The sequence below is a fragment of the Phoenix dactylifera genome, chromosome 9 (assembly GCF_051530095.1).
Source record: "Phoenix dactylifera cultivar Ajwa chromosome 9, Ajwa_hap1_PhDact_Kaust_v1.1, whole genome shotgun sequence".
Lineage (NCBI taxonomy): Eukaryota > Viridiplantae > Streptophyta > Magnoliopsida > Arecales > Arecaceae > Phoenix > Phoenix dactylifera.
The window spans coordinates 19,002,274-19,025,842 of NC_143198.1; the positions used below are offsets into that span (position 1 = coordinate 19,002,274).

General features: G+C 37.0%; 1 protein-coding gene across 3 annotated transcripts; it reads right to left on the minus strand.

Moving 5' to 3' along the window:
• Window positions 1–579: 579 nt before the first annotated feature.
• On the minus strand, window positions 580–23,323 carry LOC103695890 (transmembrane E3 ubiquitin-protein ligase FLY2-like). Of its 3 annotated transcripts, none has more exons than XM_008777334.6 (15): window positions 22,643–23,323; window positions 19,559–19,631; window positions 17,636–17,763; window positions 16,260–16,375; window positions 14,278–14,338; window positions 10,328–10,391; window positions 10,173–10,250; window positions 7,253–7,410; window positions 7,105–7,164; window positions 6,843–6,936; window positions 4,378–4,545; window positions 2,812–3,140; window positions 1,311–1,427; window positions 1,045–1,203; window positions 580–971 (listed from the first exon to the last, which is right to left on the minus strand). In XM_008777334.6, the coding sequence occupies exons 1-14, from the start codon at window positions 22,787–22,789 to the stop codon at window positions 1,102–1,104; spliced, it is 1,695 nt and encodes a 564-aa protein (XP_008775556.4). In that variant the 5' UTR covers window positions 22,790–23,323; the 3' UTR covers window positions 580–971; window positions 1,045–1,101. The 3 variants fall into 3 exon arrangements, with proteins under 3 accessions (XP_008775556.4, XP_088560461.2, XP_088560462.1); XM_088704335.2 differs by having other exon boundaries at window positions 580–966; window positions 22,643–23,320; XM_088704336.2 differs by lacking the exon at window positions 1,311–1,427 and having other exon boundaries at window positions 22,643–23,320.
• Window positions 23,324–23,569: the final 246 nt, after the last annotated feature.

Consider the following 23,569-nt stretch of genomic DNA (forward strand, 5'->3'; position numbering starts at 1 on the left):
AGATGCATTATAACTAGTTACAATAAATACTGGAATCGCCAGAGCATAGTTTTTGAAAATATTATAGTGTTGAATAGCTCACCTGCACCCGTTTTACCATACTCCCAAACCCAAATTTCCTGCAAGTTGGTCACAAGACATTTATTACCTTATTTTCTTCCTAGTGTAGGCTAAGGCTACAATTAAATTAAAGACTCTTCCGACACTTCTCCATAGCCTTTTTCTAGTCAACTTCAACTTAGTTCTCCACATTCTATACTTCCTTCTACCTTTTTCTTTTTGCTACAAAAAGGGACGATATCCTCCACGCTGAAGGCATAATTATTCCTAGGTAATCTTTTTGTATTGGTATCACAATACCCGGTACCTTTACAAAAGGAGCCAAATTGGCACCCCCAACAAAACTATTCTTGGGTGCTTTCATATAATCAATTACTTGACCTCACAAGTAAACGGGGAAAAAGAATCCAAAAAAACGAGACTAAATATGTTTTTTACAGTAGTTCCAACGTCAAAGCAGCAGATAGCAAAAAAGCTCGCAAGTGCAATTGGAGAGTACAAAATATAAAAACATTCCCATGAGAAATTGCTGCATGTTGCCAGCCTGCCATCAAAGTCAACTAAAAACTTTACATGGATCTTCAGAATATATAGATTTATATAGCACCTAACACTTTTTTGATGTCAGTACACTTGAGTTTGCTGTAATGTGTACTGAATCTGGTTCTTGAGCTTCTGCTTTCCAAGTTGTTTTCAGACCAACATTGGAACATAAATGTACAGCAGCGTGCTCGGAGGAGACTGCCCCAGCAAAGAACAAGCTAAAATGATACATGATTGCATATATTACATGAACTATGCAAAATGTGTCTAACCGTGCAGTTATGTACTTTTCTTTTCCTCTATATTAAATGGTTCTCCAGCAATGAGATAAAGTAATCAAAGATTGTCCCCCAAATTTCCATCCTGACCTGCAACAGAAAGATCTAGCAAGTGAGAGAGAACAAAAGACAATGAAACTGGATTCTGACATCCAATTATTACCCTGTGATTTGTTCCTAAATGTTTGATCGCATCTAGAACTACAGAACAGGTTCCGTCCTATGCTGGGGGCAGGGAACGCCTACAAGTTGGGCATTCCATCTTTATATCCATCCATCTTTGCAAGCAGCCGGAATGGAAGCAATGGTCACAAGGGGTCACCTGCAGGATAAGCAAGCCTTCTGAGTCCACCTTTCTTCAAGAAAACAAGAACCAAAAAGTTACTTTTTTGTCTGTCTATGAAATTGAAGGCACAGGTTCCTAAGTACCATGTGGTCATCTGACCGCTGTGTAAGGTCAATTGCAGTCATGCAAATGACGCAATCAGTATTTCGAGTCACAGCACTCTCAAGCCTCCTGTAGTAGCTATATTTCTCAGGTAGAATCTGCCAATAGTTGGCAATGAGATTTTAAAAAATAATTACAAGAAAAAAAGTAACTGTACTATAACTTCATACTTCCCAGATATTAAGAAATAACGATGCAAGTGTACCATTGAAGCTACAGAAATTAGAAAATGTAGTTTATAATTTTCCATCCCTGGACATATCAACCATCTATGATAACCCTTCTGATGGACGATTGTCCATTAATAAGAAATATAGGCGCACTTATGCTAGGCGCAAATATAAAAATTAGATAAGTTTATTTTCTTGTGCACTATAGAGCTAAAATTTTGTGGACTCTAGCATTAGAATTTTATATATTCTCTAGTATTTTATTTTTATGGAAACTTTTATTAGGGTTTTAGCTTGTCTATATAAACCCATAATTACAGTATTCAGAACATAACTTGAATGATTGAGATATCATTCTTTCTCTGCCTTCCTCTCTTCTCTTCTGCTTCTCCTTCTCCTCTCTCCCCTCTTCTTATTCTTCTTCTCCCTATCCTACATCAATTTGGTGTTAGAGCAAACCTCAATCCACCACAACTGCCGTACCATCTTCACTGCTCCCTTGTTGCTCCTCTGTTACGCCATGTTGGAGCTGGCCTTTTGCCTCTTCCTCTTCTGCATATGTAAGTACCCTGCCTTCTTCCTCTGTCCTGCCTTTTCCCTCTCCCCAAAGTCGAGTTCTTTGGGGCCACGTATGTGGCTAACCATGCCAGTAGTACCCTATGGGTAGGGGACGGGGAGCTGCCTCGGGAGCTCCAGGACGTTTTGTTTTCCGACTTTATTAGGTGCATCCATACATGTGTTGTATAGATCACCCGGTTTAGCAAAAAAAAAAAAAAGAAAAAAAAAGTCAAGTTCTTTCCAATTGGGAGAATATGACGGAGGACAATCCATTAATAAGGAATCTAGGCACACTTATGTTAGGCGCAAATATAGAAATTAGAAAATTTTATTTTTGTATGGATTTTAGAACTAGAATTTTGTTGACTCTAGTATTATAATTTTATGTGGACTCTAGTATTTTATTTTTTTGCAGACTCTTATTAGGTTTCGGGCTATTTATATAAACCCATGATTATGTTATTAAGAACATAGCTTGAATTATTAAGATTACATATTATAGAGATATCCTTCTTTCCTGCCGACCTCTCTTCTCTTCTTCTCTTCCTCCTCTTCTCTCCCCTCTTCTTTTTCTTCTCCCTCTGTCCTGTGTCACTTTCAGGCTGTTCATTTGTTTTAAGAACAAGTTTCTTTCTCAAGGTCAGTTCTATCATTTGCCATAGCAATATCAAGTCTTATGTACTACCTATTGCACTGGGCATAAGCATGCACATTAGAAAATGAAAATGTAAAAAAATGAGAAGAAAACTCAAACCTGATGAGGAATAAACCATCGAGAACCGAGGTAATGCTGAAGGAGGAGAATTGATGCTTGCAATCCCAAGAATACTCCCAAAGATATGCACCAATTTGTGTCAACCTCAATACGCATAAAGTTGCTTGGGCAGCCAAATATGTATAATGGAATTGCCAGCCGAGTGAGAGTCATGCCTAATATATAATAAGGGTGCAGGGGTTTTCTTGTATCCCGAATTACATTAGTAATTATTTGGGGTATCCAAAAGGAATACATAATGAAAAGAATAGGACGCAAGAAATTGTGCAACTCATACACAACAAGAATGCCTCCTAAAAGAATGCCATCTGCAAAGCACAACAAATTGGTTAGGCATGTAATAAACCACAACTGGAACCACATCTTTTCATATAAAGTAATATATGAATGCTGGAGGAACTATGATTAGTTGAATCAAGTTCACAGTTCATGTAAGGATAAGCCATAGCCTAAATTAACAAGCCATGAAGACCAAACCATCCATACAGAATTAAACAATTACTAATTAAATGTAAAAAAAGGGAAAAAAAGAAATTAGGATACAGTCTAGTCTTTCATGTTATTTAATCACATTTCATGATAAATCGGAATAAATGAAGTCAAGTTGGGGATGTGCATCCATCCAATTTTATTGTGATCTGCTAATTTCATAACTGAAAACATTCTTCTATTTGTCTGGTGCAAATATTGTAAACTATGTAGATATGAAATACTCCTGTTTGTTCATATTTGTATAAACCATGAGATCCCATAATGGTTAAAAAACATATTGCATACACATTTAAGAATATTAGATTTTAGAGGTACAACTTGGCAAAGGAAAATGAGGACTATTGTATTAATTAACCATACCATCTGATAAATTATTATATCCAATGGTAAAACATAACAAATATTAGCCAACACAGATAAATAACTATATCTCCTTAAAACACTCATTAAACTGAATGCAGATAGAGACTGGACAACAAATTTGAAATAAATCGAAGCATAAATAGTTTACCTCCACTTTTGCAAAAAAACTTTTTATTATTAATTTTTCAAAAAAAACAAAAATAAGCCTGGTTTTTCTTTTTAATGTGATCTACTAAAATGAGAACTCATTCTTCAAAAACCTTAAAAGAAATAGAAAATTAATTTGTGCTTGAATCTTACTTCAGGCTCAATGCATTCATTTCTCAAAAAAATAAAAAAAACAAAGATTCCACACTGATATTCCTTCAAATATAACCTCTTGTTTGTTCGGTGTATTGCTTTTTAATTCCCAATAAAACTAAGAGTGAAAAAATGGCAAGAGTTTTCCTTGACAATATTATGAAATTACTTGTGTACATTTGTACAAAGAAAGAGACCGCATGTTGATTGGAATACCTAGGTATATGCACTATAGTTCAAGATGAAGCGTGGCATTGTAGCAAACAGCTATCGACATGGCTAAAGAGAATCAAAAAGTTAAAAATTGAGTTATTTTGTGCATCCCTTAAGTTGGCAAGAAAAAAATATAATTGAGATTATATAAACTATAAATGCAGATAGAGTACTTACAGAAACGGCTGTAGAGCATTGACAGCTCTCGCCTCATTGTTTCCCAACCTTCTCCATTGTTCATAGGTCTACTAGCCTTCCATATAGCAAGAAGATATCTCATCTCAAAAATGGAAAAAATGACAAATTTGAAGAAGGCAGCTGTTGCAAAAGCATTAAATAGGGACTCTGTAAGCACAAACAAGCCAAGTTAGTCTTTGAAGTTTGAACATAAAAAAGTGGATAAGGTTAGTCATAAGTTGAGACAAGAACATTGAGTAAGATAATATATTTTATGTTAAAGAAAAAGAAAAGAGGAATAACCTAGATCATAAATCAGACAAGTGCAACTCCATTGGTAATCCTTATGTCAGCAAACAAAAGCTCTTTTTTTCGATTCAAAAGTTATAACAGGGAAGCATGTTAAGGTCTTGGGTGAGAAATTTGTATTCACACAATCATGTGTAGCTTCACACATGTATGCCATATTGCTGGCTTGCATGTATGATATTTTTTTCACAGAAAGAGGAAAACAGTAAGTGACACTTTAAGTCACAATAAAAATCTGAGTTCAGTGTCCTGTGTACTTATCAGTGAGTGAGATTTATGTTTTCATGAAGTTGATCTAAAATTCAGATTTTTTTTAAAAAAAAGAAAAACTCCAGACTATCTACATGTTCATAGAATCACAGTCTCTTTCCTTTGACATCTACAGAAATTCTAAGTTGGCCATGGATTGTTTCCTTGGCCTCTTATATTTCCCTTTGTCAAAGCAAATTATCCAGGTGGCCTTGTCTTGCAATTTATAATAAATATACAAGAGAGATCCTCTTACAAGGTTTTATGACACCTTGACTAACCTAAAAGAAAAGAGATCCAGAAATCATCATGCATGCAAAAACGCATAGATATATGTGCATGTATAAATCATACACATATATGTATCTACCATGGACTCCCATGCCATCCTAAACCGCCTAGTACTGGGCATACCATACTGTATTAGGTTGGAACTAGTATGAAAATCATATTTGAGTTGGTATGGGCCCCGTACTGACCTATACTGACCCGTACCAAGGTGTATTGGGGTACAGCGAAAAAAATAGCTCGAGAGCTATTTCAGCACATGGTATGAATCATACCGTACTGTCTTGTACCATATCATACCGTACTATCCTGTACCATACTATTCTAATAACGTACCAATACGGAACTCAATACCGAGATTGCGGACCTACTATCTACTATACCTTGGAGTCTCCACATCTACACAGATTCTGTTGCATTTAAACATAAAGTACATCGATACCAACTAAGTTATAATAAACAATCAAACCAATCTTCTTTGCTAATAATATGATATTAGAGAACAAACAGAGCACTACTCGTGTAATTTTAGAAGCTGCAGCTACAATTCCATGCCATGCAGTATAAGCTATATTTCTGTGTTGATATGCCTCAACCACTAGGTAAGCATTTAGGCTGATCAGGAGTAGCAACAGTGTCATACTACGTGTTTGCCACAAACAATAACGTGGCAGTTACCAAGTTTGATATTCATTGTTGTTAGTAGGAAAAGTTAGTGCTGGTACGAAGAACCAGACATATTCTGACAGAACACTTGAGTAGAAGGGAAAGCTTATCAAGGTTGTAATTATTCACTGCTGAGCCACCCAGAGATGACCAACAACAGATCTGGATACCATGCAGTGAAGTTTAATAGAACGATACACAGTTTTCTTTTATTTATTTATTTTTAAGTCAAGGTACCAAGGATTTTGTGCGGGCTCATTGTTTCCAACAGGAACCCAAGTGAAATAGAACTTGCTAGAAACAGTATGTTGTTTGAAATGTCCAGCAACAAAGATGGTTCAAGAATAAGATGCGAGTGGAGGACATGCAAAATTTTCAGTGATTATGTGGTAAAACTAGTGAGGCTAAGGTGAGGATTAATTCATTAGCAAAAAAAAAAAGTGAGGGATGCAATGATTACTGGTGGAGTGTTGGTGAATCCACTAAGATAATTTTAGCATATCCAGTAATGATCAGATTGGACAGGGTTATGTTGAAGAGCCAAGACAGACCATGGAAGATTTGAGGATGACAATAAAAGTTTTGAAGTAGAATAGGGAAGCAGATGTAGCCTTTCAGGAAATGGTAAAGAATGACTATAGCTGATTGCAAGTAGTTGGGACAAGATGTGATGATTGTGCTGATGTCAATGACTATGATTTATGCTTGACTTATCAAAGCTACAGTCAAGTGATACGTCCACTGCAAATATCTCTATATTTAAAGTAAAGGTCATTAAGGGTATCAAATTGAATAACATGGAAAATTAGCACTTAAAAAAAAAACAAGGACTTCATGACTTGAACTTGTTGAGAGAACCTTCTAATATAGGTTCTAATTACAGAATGTTTACTTGTTCCTTCAGAGCTGTATTACTCAAATACTTCAATTATTACCACGTACATGACACTCACCAACTAAGATCCCAGCAGTCAAATGTACAAGACACAAATACGCATCCATAATAGCTTGCTGCCCAATCATTAGAATAGACAGTTTAGCAGCACCCTGTCAAAAGAGTAAAATACTAAAGTAAAAGTTTAAGTAAAACAACAGACAAGAGAAAAAATTTAAAAAGATCTATCTTGTATATTTGGGATATGCAAAGCATACATGCTTTGCATCACCAAATTCTAGATAGAAATGGGTTCTTTAATAACCATAAGAAGATCTTACAGACTGCGTATTGCTATGCTCCATCTGTCTTAGCAGCAGCAGAACTTGGAGAAAAGAGATCTAGTGTGTCAAATGTCAAGGTTTTCAAAGGGAAAAATGCAGTAAAAAAACAGAACTAAGACATGAGTTTCTTGTTCATGAAGGATACAAATGTGACCATCAGTGTATAATTAACTGCTTTGTTGTAGTAAACCTCAATGTTCAGTGATGTGGCATTCAATAGTATTGGTGAGAAGCACTCTCCATCATCATCCACAGCCGGACTCTCCATTAAACCCTCCAAACGATAACGCTCATGATCCCCATCTGCTAACCAGAGAAGTTCCCAGCAAATAAAGCCAAACAAACTGCCGAGCACAGTATTATAGAAAATGGAACTAAATCATCAAATAAATTAAAAAAGAAAAAATGAACTACATCTAACATGTTTCATCATATATAATAAAGCATAGATCTGCAAGGGAGATCGAGGTACTCAATTGTTCATACGTCAGATGTTGGTTCGTTGAAGGACTCAGCTTCCAGAATGTTCACATATCTAAAAGTGAAGTTTTCCCTCACAACATACACTTCTTAATGGTTTTCAAATTTCAATTTGAAGACCAAAAAGAGGTATAGAATTGGGGGGAAAGAAATAAAATAGAAAGCGTATGTAGAGACATGTCCCAAATCGTAGAGCATCAGCCTCATCAGGATAGTTTCAGTTCACGTTTTCTCCATCACCATATTGACAAAGGACACCTCTCTAATGAAGGTGCCAGCTTACAAAATCTGTAAAGTCTCTTCATGGCTGTACCAGAAACCTAGGTTCAAACCCCACCTTGACTTCTTCTTTTCTTTTCTTGTGTGCGTGTGTTTTTTTTGCAGCCCATTGCTTGCGGGCCTCTTCTACCAAAAAAAGGACAGTTCTCCAATACATCCAAGACAAGATAACTAGCCAAAATGTCTAGGCTCAGATATCTTAACATCACTGTTATCCTAGCACTTTGTGAAAAGAAAAGGAAAAGGCAAATGCTTCCTATTTTTCTATACTCTGTTGCTCTTTTACAAAACATAAAACACAATCGCTAGAAGGGGGAAAAAAGGGATTGGGGAAAAGAAGATAATCTGACCTCTCCCTCAAGTGTGACCATAAAAGAGAAGCTTTACTCTATTAAGAAAAGCACTTCCAAATCCTGTCCACTTCATGGATTAATTTTTCATACCATGCCAGTCCATTGTACAATATGTACCATGCCAATAAGCTAGTGGCATGGTACAGTGGTACGTTCTGTGCCAACAAGGCACAACTGCACAAGTATGGACTGATATGGGGCCACACAAACCCATTGTTTCCATCAAGCATTCCATCAAGGTCCGCCATACTGGTACCGGTCGGCATACCGGTGGCGGCCCAGACCGGTACGAACTGTCTCATACCGGTCCCGTACCGGTTCTCCAGCAATAAACTATCGGTACCGGATTCCATGCTGATCCGGTTTGTTCAGAATTGGGGGCTAGGGCCGGTTAGAACTCTCATTTCCTGATCGGAGGTTTGAGCTGCTATGGCAAGCTCCAGGCCGGACCGGTACGTACCGGCCCATATGGAATGACATGCCCAGCATATGATCAACATGGCTCAGAATGGCACATCATGTACGTACTGTACTATGCTAGTGTAACTAGTGTAAACATGGGAAAATGTACTTTATACTCTTTCTAAATCCTTCACCATAAAATAAAGTTCATCTCCTTAAGGGCGCCTCCTTGAGGTTCTAGTTGCACACGCCCATGTTACCTTAGTTGATTCTAAAATATATAGCATATCACAGCCTACTGGTACGATGTAGAGTTGAAAACTAGAAAGTTGAAACACAAAAGTAATGGACCTAGCCTATCATCGGCATGCCCAAGAGCCAAGCTTATTGCAAAGCCACTTAAACATTCGATGATTCAATTGATTCATTTATATAGACAGGCTTGTACTATTCGAATAAATTAACATTTTACCATACTTCATGGCATACATAGTGGAACTGGCATACAACTTAGGAAACACTTTAAGCAGCATACTTGAATGGTGAGCTTCCAAAAAAGTTGGGAAACTCCACACTTTCTTTTAAACCATTTACATGGCCATAGCCATCATGCGTCATCCCAACTATTTCGGTAGACTTCATAAATACACTTTTGTCTAGTATACCTTTTTAGGGCTGTCTCTAATGTTACTTAAACTAAAGCAAAAGATGCCCTTGAATTTTAATTTGACATGCTTTTTTTTTTTACTAGCTGTCAACCTAAAGTCAGCCCTGCAACATTTGTCATCAGGGGCTTGGGACTAGCATTGACGGTGTTTTCTTAGAAACCATTTAACATACATAAAATTTGTCATATATGGTTCCTAGATGTCTCAATCCAGGAAATACCAATATAAAATGCCAAGAGCTATAATTTAGAAGAATTGGATAACAATGAATAAATGATGACCCTATATAATTTCCATTTATATTTAGATGTAGGGAATGAATTGGAAATTATTTGACTGCAATGGTATTATTTCATATTTTCAAGTGGTACCTTACATATCTAATTTATTCTTGAACTTGACTCCGTAAAATTTGAACATCGAACATCAGTCAAATCACAAACTAACTTTTAAGGAATTCAACATTTTTAAATGATGATGCCAACCCAAGCATTGATAAAAGTAGAGGAATGACATGAGCTTCAGCATGTTATTGTATCATAAATGATACATGAGATACAACAAAAAAATTGTAAATATATAATAATAACATTTTCTTTCCTTGTGGAAAGAGAGATCAGAAAACAGGATAACTAAGATGAATTAATTAAATCTACTAGTTTCTGATTTTGGCAACAAGTTAAATTTTATGAAGGAAAACAGATTGATCTCTGTTAATCTTGCCAAGATAATTGAGAAGAAACAGAGTGCAAATGATGATTCCAGAAAACAAATAATACCAGCTTCATAATATATTAAAATAATACATTAATTATTTGACAATGAAACTTATGAAGTAATATAAAAAACCAATGGGAAGAAATGAAATAAAGGAGTCAGGTACCGTTTTGGCCAGATGAGAGACACGAAACCTGAGCAGCAATCTCTATGTTACAACGTTTCTCCATGTCATAAGTGAATGCTGATAGGAGTGCAGACACAAGATTAGATTGATATTAAACTTTAAAACACAAGCTGTTTAAGAATAAATAAACTTACATTTTTTCCTTGGAATTCTATCTCGAGGTGATTCTTGAAACACTTGAGAGGAGAACATTCCAAGCTGTTAGACAAAAGATGCCATTGAAATCTAATTACTTATATGTTGGAAAATAACTAAAAAGAGTTAATGCCCTTGGTAAATAGATATCTTGAAAAGCTGATAGGTCAAAATGCAAAGGAGTAAATCAGAGCATGCATGAGTGGGATTAAACAATTGATACCCAATCAAGACATTTCTTTTTCCATCTTATGTACATAGATATCTCACCTAAATATAATGCAAATATGCAAATGGTTATATGCAGTGTCTAAGTTCCCTATAAACAGGAAAGGATAGTTCCATGTTATGCCATTCATATAAGGAAAAAGAAAAGAACAACTTCCCTAAAAAGTGAAGAAATATTTAACAACTGCCAAGAGTACATGAAATAATAATTGATAACACTGATACTTTCCTTTTGTAGTCTATTCTGATGTAGCAGATTAGATGTCAACTATTTTCAAAATTTCAGAGTGAAAAGAGTACTGATGCAGGAAAACCCTAGATCAGACCTTCACGTAAAACATGAACTTTGTTTATTAACATGTGGGTTTCGTTAACAAAATCAGAACTTTTCATCATTTTTCCTGATCGCTTTAGCCAATGAGAACATTTTCGTGTTCCAGAGGTTTTACATTCAACACCAAGCCAATGAAGAATGCCATATAGTGAAACTAGTACACCCATATAGCTCCTTTTATAGCCCAGAGCTGACCTAAATTAGATTCTATTGTCTCTAGGACTTAGTACACAATCCAATGGACAAAAATAAAGATGATAAAATATTGAAGATTGCATCACAGTTGATCATTGAAGAGGCAGCCCCAAGTAGTTGGACAGGGCTTAATGATTATGTTTACAATTACATGCTACAGATTATTAAGTGTAGGGCCTATTGGCAATTAGGACCTAGACAAGTTGGTCTATTGGTGGATGGTGAGATTCAGTTAGGATGCAAAGCATGCATTTAGAAATTAAAGCAACGAGGACATTAGTACCAACTTGTGCAAGAAACTGAAGAGATTGATGATATATAACAAATGACAAATGATTGGATGCGGACATCGTGTCAACTTCTTCGCTGGATCATAATGACAGCAGCATTGCTGTAGTGCAATCACCAGTTCCAAAAATTACTAAGCATCATATGTTATACCTGTCTTTGCCAAGTATTAGCACATGGCTCCACCAGGTGCTTGTAAATATGAAACCATGCACAAGAAAAGCTTTACTTCTAACACTATCCGAATTTTCATGATAGCACAATAATGATGATTAACAGAAATGTTCTCAACAAAGCTACATGTTTAACTCATTTACACATGATACCATGAATCCTCTTTTATATTAATGATATATCTTATAAACATCACCTAAAAAACACATACCATGCTCTATTACAACCCAAACCACAAAGCCACAAACATTACATTTTGATAACATATATAAAGAGGAAATACAACAGAAACAGGATTTTTATTTTCAGTGATGGAAAATGGGATAAGGTAAGGATATGCATGCATATCAAGGCTGGTATATCTTAACATTTATATTTGCATAGTTGTTATGTACTAACAAGTTGGTATTCTACTAGTTTCAGTTTCATAGCTAAATAACAACCAGGAAGGAAAGGTTTAGTTTAAGCAACTAGTCTTGTCTTGATATTTTCACGTCAATAATTGTATGTAGAATTGTTATTAATATAAGTATCAATGTAAAATAGTAATATTACTACATAGTTTTGCACAATTTTGTGCCAATTAGAATTTGCATGTTTTTGTGCTGATCATGTTATTGCATTTGCTATATAATTTTATTAGCATGCACAAACATGTTGCCGTTGGTGTTAAATTAGATACATCATTGTACATAATTTTTCTCAGAATTACTGTCAATAAGAGATAATCATGTATTGTGTGAAGGAGGCAAAATAGAGAGATGCTAATAAAATTGTTTGTGGATATCGTTTGATCTCAGCCATATATCAGTAAATCATTTATTGGTTATTCATCATATAGAACATGTATTCATTAGAAGACCCAAAGTGCTGTTTGATAAGTGCGCCAAATTGATTCCAATTATCAGATCGATGGATTAGCAGTTTGACAAGACAAATCTTTATATCAATTTAATGATTGCATACCATTTGACAGAAAGTATTTTTCTCTTACACTTTCAGATGATAGGCTAATGGATACAATCAAATCAAAAGTATCTAGATGTTTACGCTGCCTGAAGTAATCAATTTCAAACATAATATCATCATGGTAAATTGGCAATGTCCAATTGGCTGCACAAAGTAACCCTTATTTAGGTGTCGGTCACCTGGATAGTCATCCCCACGATGTTCATTTTTTATCGATTAAATGAATACCAAGTGATAAGCCAAAATTATAATTTAAACACATATGAATGCTTATATGCACATATTTTAGTATTTCTCCTGTTATGCTGAACCGGCCCGTACGGGCGGGTTCAGCCTGTACTAGACCGGTCCGGTGGCTTACTGGTACAGTTTCGCCGTGGAAACCGGTTCGTGCTGGAGCCGAAGAAGAAAAAGAGACAGCGAGCGAGCGGAGGAGGGAGAAGCAGTCGCCGTGGACGCCTGCGAAGGCCGCGGGGGGCAGTGGAGGCCGCGAGGGGGCAGCGGAGGCCGAGGTTGCGGCCGCATCCCCTATTTTGAAAATCTCCAATTTTTTTCGCTGTCGCGTCCCCTATTTCGAAAGAAACATGGGACGCGGCCTCGGCCTGCGCCGCGCCCCCACGACCTCCATCGCACCCCTGCGGCCCTCCGCAGGAGTCCGCGGCCTCTCCTTCTCCCTCCCTCCCCCGCACTCGTTGTTTCTCCTTCTCCGGCTCCAGCTCTGGCTGGGCTCTCCCGGTATGGGCCTGGTACCGAAACGGTACCAAACACACTGAACCAGTTCGATCGCCGGCCGGTACAGCTTCCGGTACCGGTTCAGCATACCTTGCTCCTGATAGATGGGTAGTAGCTGACTCATCTTTTAATTGTGTTGTATAGAAAATAAGAATAATGCTTCATGACATGCAAATACACTAGCAGGATTTACTTGTGCACCTAGTTGTTTACTACTGCATATATTGTGATAAAACAAAGCATTTTCTATCACTGCATATCATCTTCTGAAAACCTTGATACAGTATGAAACTATATTGGTACCAAAACAAACAGAAACACCTTAGGAACTGCAGGTCAATAGCACAACAGTAAGTTCAACATCCCCAAAAAGACAAAAGAAAACAAAAGCACACATATGACGGCATCAAGCCATATACTAATACCTGCAAGACTAGATTTCAACATCAGGACCTAATAGATAAACATATAACAACAAAAATATGAAATTCACGATCTCCATTATATCTAAAAAACTACATGATTTTCATTTAGAGTCCACATTCTGCACGGTCTGATAAAAAAGCTAGCATAGACAGATCTTCTGCAATGTTTAGATCAAGGTATGTCAGATCGGTCCGTGTTTGGGCCGGTAACACAGGCCGGTACGAAGCATACCGTACCATACCGGTACCCAATATGGGTGGCGTACCGACACTCGGTACGCCAAAAAAATTATGTATCGTACCATACCAACATTATGCTAGTGTGGCACCGGTACCAAGACGGCGAATCTTGGTTTAGATCATGCATTTTGTTCTAAATCACAGTCTATATAGAAAGCAGTAGATTAGCTTCTTCATGACCAATCAATTTTAACAAACCAAATATATCTCGACCACTCTACATGACAAGAAATAATAGAGAATACAAAGAGTCATCAAAGCGAATGCCGCCAACTATATATAAATTAACACCCATGATCATTAACTTAAATAAAAATCTGATCGCAATGAAAGCCTTAATGTTTAGAAATTATTTACTGGTTACCAAATGATATGGATTTGACAAAAAGTAATCCTCTTCTTGACGTAGCTCACCATCTGCTCCACTGCAACATGTATAAAATTGAGTTGCATTAGTTCCAGTCCTAAACAAAGTCAAAATGACAAATTAATTACATCAAAACAGATAAACCTTGCCTGCTTGTAGGCTCCTACATAAGCCAAAGTACACAAATAATATATACAAATTAAGAAAATGTTTATAAAAGGTATCAGAACATAAACATTTTTATAAATCAGAATTTCCAGTGGAACATAGAAAATAACTTCTATTAAGCATACATACAAATAATTGAGAAAAGATTTAGTTGCAAAAATAAAAAATGATTAAGGTACTGATAGTTCTTCCATCTACTACCTCCAAATTGATCCAATAGCAATCGTTGAACTATATCTAGTGATGCCAAAAAAAAAAGGTATCATCCATGACCTAACATATGAAAGCTAGTGCCACAATAAGCAAGCAAAAGGTCACTAAAAGTATAACTTTCCACTGAAATAATCACGTGTCCAAACCAAGGTATGTTGAACCGGCCCGTACCGGCTGGTTCAACCTGTACCGCCTGGTTCAGCCCGTACCGAACTGGTCTAGGCTCTGACCGGTACGGTTCGGCAATGAAAAACGGTTCCGACCTTATGGGGCCGGAACCAAGCGATACTGGCCCAAAACCGGCCAGTACTTAAGGCATACCGGATGGAACTGATCAGTTCCGTCCGGTTCTGCTAGGAATCGGTGCGAACCGATTGGTTCGCACCGGTTCTTTTTTTTTTTGCCACACCACAGCACGGACGTGTTGTGGTCTGATTTGACCACAGCGCTCCGCGCTGTGGCCTTTTTGGCCATGCGAAGTGGCCACAGCGTCCGCACTGTAGCCTTTTTGGCCACGCGGAGTGGCCACAGTGCGTACCACAACGCGGGCAAACCAAGGTGCCGGTTTGATACCGGTTCGATTCGATCCGAACCAGTACTGAACCGGTCCAGTAGCCGATCGGTATACCGACTAGTACCGGTTCGGCGTACCTTGGTCTAAACTCTATGATTATGATACATTAATTTTTTCTCTCAACATTTCCATTTTGAATACAACAAAGTGGATTTCAGGTACTTAAAATGCCAAGCCTATTCAAATTGAACAAAGGACACAGTTCAGAAAAGTTTGTCAATAGAAATGGAGATCCCTTAGCAAATTATCATCAACTTGAAAAATTCATCAATCTTAATAAAGCAGAAGGAATGATGACAAAGAAGATGGATCAAAAAACAAGTTCCAGAATATACTATAATATTTTTAGGTGGCATGGCTCCTATATATAGTATTACACAGATTGAAATTTGCGAAAAAAAAGGAAAATCAAAGGGGATCCATTGGAAAACCTCTTATAATTACTATGCCATATTATCCCATCACGAACTATATGGAGGGGAAAATTGGCAGCTCATGTTTACATCCACAATCAAGTGAACCAGGTCCACATATATGACAGCAGAAGCCATCACTGGATCTGGTACTGTAGAGAAGGAAACTGGACAGGCACCTCCCAAGAGCCAGAAGCGAAAAGCTGACAACCAGCAGCATAGAAACTTCACAAGTGGCTTAAAAGTAAATGGTTTTAAGTCATTTTTTCCTCAAAAAAATAATCACAGCAACTGAAACTTGTATTGAATAGCAAATTTCAACAACCCAGTCCCCTCCCACCTCTCCCCCCCAAACACATAGACACTGAGAAAAAAGGACAAGAAAAAACAACCTTAACAAAGAATCATATCAAAAAAGTTAAGTCTCCAAATTACAGCATACATCCATGTGAAGATTTTGGTCAGCCAGCTTTTTTCCTGGATACAAAAATCATCACTTTGTTCAATTATCGAACCATGTCAAGTATTCCTTGTCCACAATACTTTCAAGTCCCCACACTCAGTGAGAAAACAACAGAATAAAAAAGTGCAGCTAAAAATAAGAAGTTTACCTGTTGGCTACCATTCGAAGTTGCTTGAAGGGCCATATATACACACCTTCCACTCTCACGCAAGCAACTCCATTATCATGTTCATTTTCAAATACATCATGAAAAGTTACTGCTCCCTGTAATCACAAAAATTTCATGGAAAGGCATATTTTATTTTATCAAAAATTCAAAACATAAACAAGTAATAAAGCTGAATTTGTGGATCCAGTTGTAATAAATCATGCTTATCCAAGACCAAAAAAAGAAATCATTAATCACAAGCGGGCATCCAGTAACCTAGAAGCACTAGCAGCTATATTCAACCTTATACAAAACAAGTATGCACCGACTTCACAAGCATACCCTTCTACATTCAACAATCTTCTCATCAACAGCCTCACGGCCCTCACCCAAATAAAGAAAATCACAAATCACAAAATCAATTAAAGAAGAAGCTCTTATAGTTGTTCTCAACCATATATATAACAGACATGCACCAACTTTGCTAGCAAACAGTTCTACCTTCAAAAAATTTCTGATCTACATCCTCATCCATATAAAGAAATCCGCTAAATACAGTCCGGAACCCGATCAAAGTCGAAGCCCTAGTAGTTCTTTTCCATCTTAGGTAACAAATACTTGTCAAGTTCACTAGCATTACCTTCAGCAATAGCTTATCCCTCTTATTACACTCTACTATGCATATGAGCAACACTTACAGAGAGAATATACCTTACAACCTTCACTAACCTCTACTGCATATGGCCACTGACAGCAAACAAGCAAACAGGGTATAAAACACCAGACACAAAATCTATGTAACAGCATTCCCAGAATAGGGATCTCACATAATCACCTAGAAGACAGTCAAATGTCGCTTCTGCATCTCCATTTTTCATCTTAATGATGACCTGATAACCATTGGATGCATACAGAACATGATGGAATCAAGTCTGCCCATTGACATCACCATTCTGATTACTTACATTAACTTCCAAACTAGTGGAGTTATGCCTCATGCAAAAAGGTAAGGTGACTAAGATGTAAGAATTAATAGGTAGGAAGTTCAGACTTAAGAGTAGCAACTGCTAAAGAGACATGCAGCAGAGTGAAGCTGGATAATGCGATATGAGAGATAAATGAGATAATTTAGATATGCAATTACATATGGAAAATAAGATTTAAGTGTATAAAAGAGAAAGGTGAGGATAATATCATTGCTTGCCATAATCAGAATGGTAAGAGAATGAAGCACAAGTTAACTAAGTTTATTTTCTTAACCACATGGACAAAGAAGATATCAATCAAAATAAATCATGTGCTGGCACAAGTAATAGCAATAATAACTATAACAACAACAATGATAATGATGGCAAAAGAAAGAACATCTGTCTTACCTGAACATAGTGTACACCACTTATCTTTGTTGGGGTGCTCACTAACTCCAAGACAGATAAACCATTAGATTTCCTAAATTTTAGAAATCGAGAAGAGCCATTCATGGTCTCCGCAAAGCTCCACCTTCCTGCAGCTCAAATATAAACAGCAGAACAATCAGAAACTAACATATATGGAGTCCTAGGAGAACATGACTAGTGAGCACCATTTTACCAGGCAGAGTATACATTTTTCAGTCACATGAGTTCAAACTACAATTTAGAAGAAAAATGCACTAGCACCTTTAGTCCAACTAAAAAGTCAATGAATTTGCTAATACATCTGTTACAATGTAAGTTATTATACAACAAGGTCGATGATAAAAACTTTAATTATTGTTGGGACTTTATATAAGAAATTTGTACTAAATTACTTTATAATTTTGAACAAGTATTATCACATGATACATCCACTGAATTTGCTACCATTCACAAAATTCTAACACGGAATAGCAGTTTCTCACCCTAGTCAGACTATGCTTCAGAAAGGTATTTCATAAAGAAATATTAAAATCAACAAATTCTTAACAAAGCAAACTATTCCTTTGAGCATTAAAACAAACATCCATAGAAAAAACATTACCTTGTTAGGTTACAACGAAACAGTGATTATTCACCACTTTATCCCATTACATGTAGTTTTACAGTTTCCAGTAGGTATTCACAGAAAACTGTTATACAAGGTCCGCCGTACCGGTACTGGTCGGCGTACCGGTGGCAGCCCGGACCGGTACGAAACCGGTCCCGTACCGGTGGCGTACCGGTTCGAACCAGTTCCGTACCGGTTCTTCAACAATAAACTACCGGTACCGGATTCCACGCTGATCCGGTTCCGGTCCCAGGCCGGACTGGTACGTACCGGCCCGTACCGGCCAGTACGGACCAGTACGGCAGACCATGCTGTTATAAATAATCAATGTTCCTCTTTCACTTTCTGAACTGAGTCTGAGCACCAAATTGAGTAGATGTACTCTATCTTTGGCATCAACAGTCATACAGAAATACTGTTGAAGCTGCATTGTTAGACTAAGAGACATCAAGTATCGAGTACTGACGGTCCTAGTTGCTTTGTTTGTTAAATTTCATTCATGATTGTTGTAGCTCACCTTCTTGATCAGAAATACTAGCACAAGCAACTTTTTGCTTCAAAGACACTTGTCAATTCATGGGAACATCATGCAACAATTGATTTGGTTCAATGTGATTCTCACTATTCAATTTTGAACTTTCGAATTCAAATACAGTTGATGAAAATTTCAAGTACCAAAACATGATATATTGGAGGATATTGAAAGAGGAGGGGGAAAAACAGTGCTGAAACCTTTCATCAGATGCTAGGAACAAAATAACAGCTTGGGATGTTTTCAGATGACTGTAAATACAGTGCTGGAATCCTATGTGAGAGATCGTGTCCTTCTTCAAGTTATTTACCCACATTTCATAATGACTGGTCCTATTTGCAGTATTGTTTTGGTCAAGGTAATCAGTTGGTGTTTTTTTCATACACGAAATAAACAAAATGGTTGATGATCTCAAATATTCAAATATGTTAAAAGTCAGACATTAGCAGACCAAGAGAGAATAGCATAATTGACAATAAAGGCAAGAGACAGTAGCACGTACATGCAACAGACAAAAAAGACATTTTTTTTAACAACAAGTGGATTGTTTCTTAATATTCTTACTGGAAATAATTGCTAGTCATCCAATAATTGCTAACAAATGAAAATTGCAGAGAAACAAATAGGAAAATAACTTGAAAAGGACACTTGAGATGTATATTGAAACAAATATAGAGCTACTTCAGAGCAGTGGCTGACAAAGGAGGTTTGAGAGACTTACTAGATATACTAATAAGGAAATAAAAAAGGAAAGGAACCAAACCTCTATATGTTCCTGTAATATTCCAAGCAGAATAAGAACTCATGTCCCTGTCATCTCTTCTAAGGAAAAGCCTCTGTATGAAGAAACAGTCAATGAACAAAAAAACAATCAGAAATAAGTAATTGCATATAAGCTCCTCATCATGGTCTAGAAATAAGAAATGAATAGAGGCATTTATGCTAACTCAAATATCACACTGACTTCCATCTTAAGTTACACAAGTAACAGGAATTTGTTAATAATAGTACATCACTCACAGCATGGGACATGTCAAAGAAATCACCATTCCATAAAGATAACAACAAAATGTTAAGAAATAACCATATATGACAATCTAACAGCAGGTTTCCACCATCGTAGTCCTTAAATCAATACTGATCTGCATAAGTCAAGTTTCTGGAGCTTCTTAAGTTGGTGACAATACAATGAAGAACAATTTATTATCAAAGAAAGTTTATCACAGTAGTTCTTCTTGTCATCCAAAGTTCTTTCTCTTGATTCCTGAAAATGCTATTGAATTGCTTAAATTGGATCGAGAGTGATTTGTATATTATAGAACAAATGCAGAATTGTCTTTGGAACAGAAAAAACATACGTTTTTGTGGCCACTGAACAAGTGTCAAATTTTGAAATTACTTTCTATGCAGCCCTAATTGTCACTTTATGTACTATTTCTCTACTGCCTATCAATTACAGTAACATCAGTTGTTCATTGACATGAAGTGATGAACCTATCTAATTTGGGAAGGCCGATCAATTAGGAAACGCCGGGTCACAAATAGAACTTCATATCTCCTCCCCTACTTTATGATTACAGAACATATCAGAGAATCCCCATCAGTTCCTAATGAGAAGGCAACTGTGAAAAAAGATGGACAGGCACCAGAATTATCTAGATTGTTCATGTGTCTATAATTGTCATTAATGACGGATAATTCAAGATCAGTCCCACTAAATGGTCAAACAGCATAAGTTATAGCTTTATTTCTGACCAAATTTTATATGATTACAAGCACTATGTGTGTGTATGTCACCTGAATAGGTGTATAAATAGAATTTCAGATGTATAACCTCGAGAAGAGCACAATTCTTAATTAATTTGTGATATGTGCAATCTAATAATTTCTTTTTTCTTTCTTAATATTCCATGTCTTTTACTTGTTTCTAGATTCATGTTAACATGAATGAAATACTTCTGGCATTTAAATATTGCAACCTAGAAGCCTAGAGGAGTGCTTCTCAAAACTGAAACTACAAGCATTCATTCAACTCTGTGTCTAGAGGATATAGATAGGGATTAGAAATTGAAAAAGACTAAATGGTCTAACATGAACAGTTGCAAGGATTCAGAGAAAAGTAAGGGGAAAAGAGATGTAATTGCTTAGTTAAGTAGTCAATACAAGGAGTTATATCTTTAAGGTATAATATCAACAAAAGATTGCCCATCAAGAAACATCTAGACTTAGATAGGTTCCTAGAAATTTAAGTTGCACAACAATAAATAAAATTGCAGTGGCATGCAGGATTAATGACCTGACAAGCTAAAAGGAAAGATACAAAGTATTAAAAAAAGTGGAAAGAGAGTTGGTCATAGATGAATGAGGATAATAGAGAGCAAGGCCTTGCAAAGCATGTCAGAGATACAATAATACTTCTGAGTTTTTTGAATGACCAAGAAAAGACAATGCCTATGCTTTCTCTTCAGAACTCTAATTTGAAATTAAGAGAATATTTACCAAGGGAATCAAGAAGAAAAATTTGTAGAAAAGGAAGAGAAATAAACTAAGAAAAACACAAACTGCCAAAAACTCAATACACAGGAAAGGGCTCATGATCAATGTGATTTAAACCAACTAATTCATTTAATAGCATCCAGGCATCATCATCCTATATAAAAGCTTCTTCAGGTAAAGTCAACTATAGTATGATGGCAATGTTGCATAGCTACAAGTGTCCCCCAAGGTCTCCTCGATTATAGGATGGTGAACATGAACCAACTTAAAATGCAATATAGCCCAACATTTTAATCACCAAAACAAAAGGCACTTCAAATTCAGCAAATAAAGAAAAGGAAAAAATAAAAAAGCAAGAGTGGGCGAAAAGATCCATTACATAGGCAGTGGTTCATGATCAAAGTGTAACAAATTTACCAAACCAATTGATTTTAGTAGCATCCTAGCATCACTCAATCCATTAAAGCTTATTCAACTAAAGTCAGTTGTAGCCTGACTGTAATCTCGGATAGCTACACATGTCCCCAAAGCCAGTTCTAGAGGTTTCCTGGTCATAAAACTCAAAATCTGAACTAACTCAAAATATGGGGAAAAGCCGACTTTTGATCACCAAAACAAAACATATTTAAATTCAGAAGGAAAAAAAAGAAAAGAAGAAACGAAAAGGCAAGAAGGTATGAAGGTAAGAAAGACCCAATAGACAGACAATGGCTCATGATCAATGTGTCATGAATTAAACAAACCAACCAATTTTGTGAGCGTCCAAGCATCACTCAACCCATTAAACCATGTCAACTGTATTCATATAGCAAAGTCGCTAAGTTACAAGTGTCCCCAAAGCAAGTTCTAGGATTTTCCCAGTTACAAAATCTGAATCCACAGCAACCTCCAACGCGGGGAAAAAGGACCAGCTTTACTTGAAATTCACCAAAAACAAGACTTTTTTAAGACAAAGTAAACAAACAGCAAGAATGAACCGATGGACATACAACTGCTTGTGAGTCATGATCAAAGTCTCATGAATTTTCCAAACCAATCAATTCATCAATAGCATCCTAAAATCTCTCAACAAACTCTTAATAGCATCGTTCCGTGTATCAACCAACGCGTCAAAGCTTCTTCTTCGAGTCAACTGGAGTTCACATATCTCAGAATAACCAACCCCCCCCCCCCCCCCCAAAAAAAAAAAAAAACAACAAAAAAAAAAAAACCGAAAATAAGAACAGAAAAAAACCCATCTTTTTATCCATCAACACAGAGAACACTTAAAAATTCAGCAAAAACAATGAAAAAACAGCAATAAAGAACAAGATATAATTTTGCATAAAAAAAGGAGGAGCAAGAGATAAACCTCGTCATCCCAAGATCCAGTGGCAGTAGAAGCCCTCTCCCTGAGAGGCCTCAGAGCCGTCGAAGCCCCAAGAAACCCAAGAAGCAGCAGCAAAACCGCGCGGTTTACAAACCCCTCTCCGCCCCTCCGCCCATCCATTGCCGCCATAAACCACCACCCTCAGAATCGAGCTCCAAATATTAAGATCGAAGATAAGAGCGATTTCTTCAAGATTACACCACGATTAGATGATGAGATCATAAAGAAAAGATTGCTTCAATTCGAGTCAACTACCAACCCACCCAAAAGAAAAAATCAAAGAGCAATAAGGAAGGAGGAGAAAGGGAGAGCTCAACGCCCAAACCCGACTCCCCACCAAAACAAACAACCCGCACAGACAAATGAATAGGAATTAGATATAAGAAGTATAAACGACAGAAAATTTATTCGTAGAGAGAGCGGTCAAGGGAGAACAAGCGTGCAGAAATTTCTCGCGTTGGAATTCTCGTGGGGAGGGAGACGAGCCAAAGAGGATTGAAGGGAGCGGCGAGAAGCGAAGCGACCGGGTTTTGGGAGTCGGGTTGGTGGGGTAATTCGGCTGGACTTGGTTGTCAGGGGCCGGCGGCAGCGGCCACAGAAACCAACCCCATCTTGCTTACCCTTCTGTCGACAGTTTATTACTTCATCACTGGTAATAACGTCGATAATTATAGGTTATTGATGGATTATATCGTTATTAAAAACTAATGAGTTGTTCACGCGATTTAAATAACTTTTTTTTTCAGAGTCGGCATTGATGCAAACTGCTGCCTTGGAATCGATCCTGAAGGCGCCGGATTTGCCAAGATTGGATTCAATAAATCCCTTTATTATGATTTCAGTTTGGGTTGGGTCCGGTCTAGCTAGGTTCAACTTTCATGATGAGTACCAGAGTTTGTATAGAGAGGA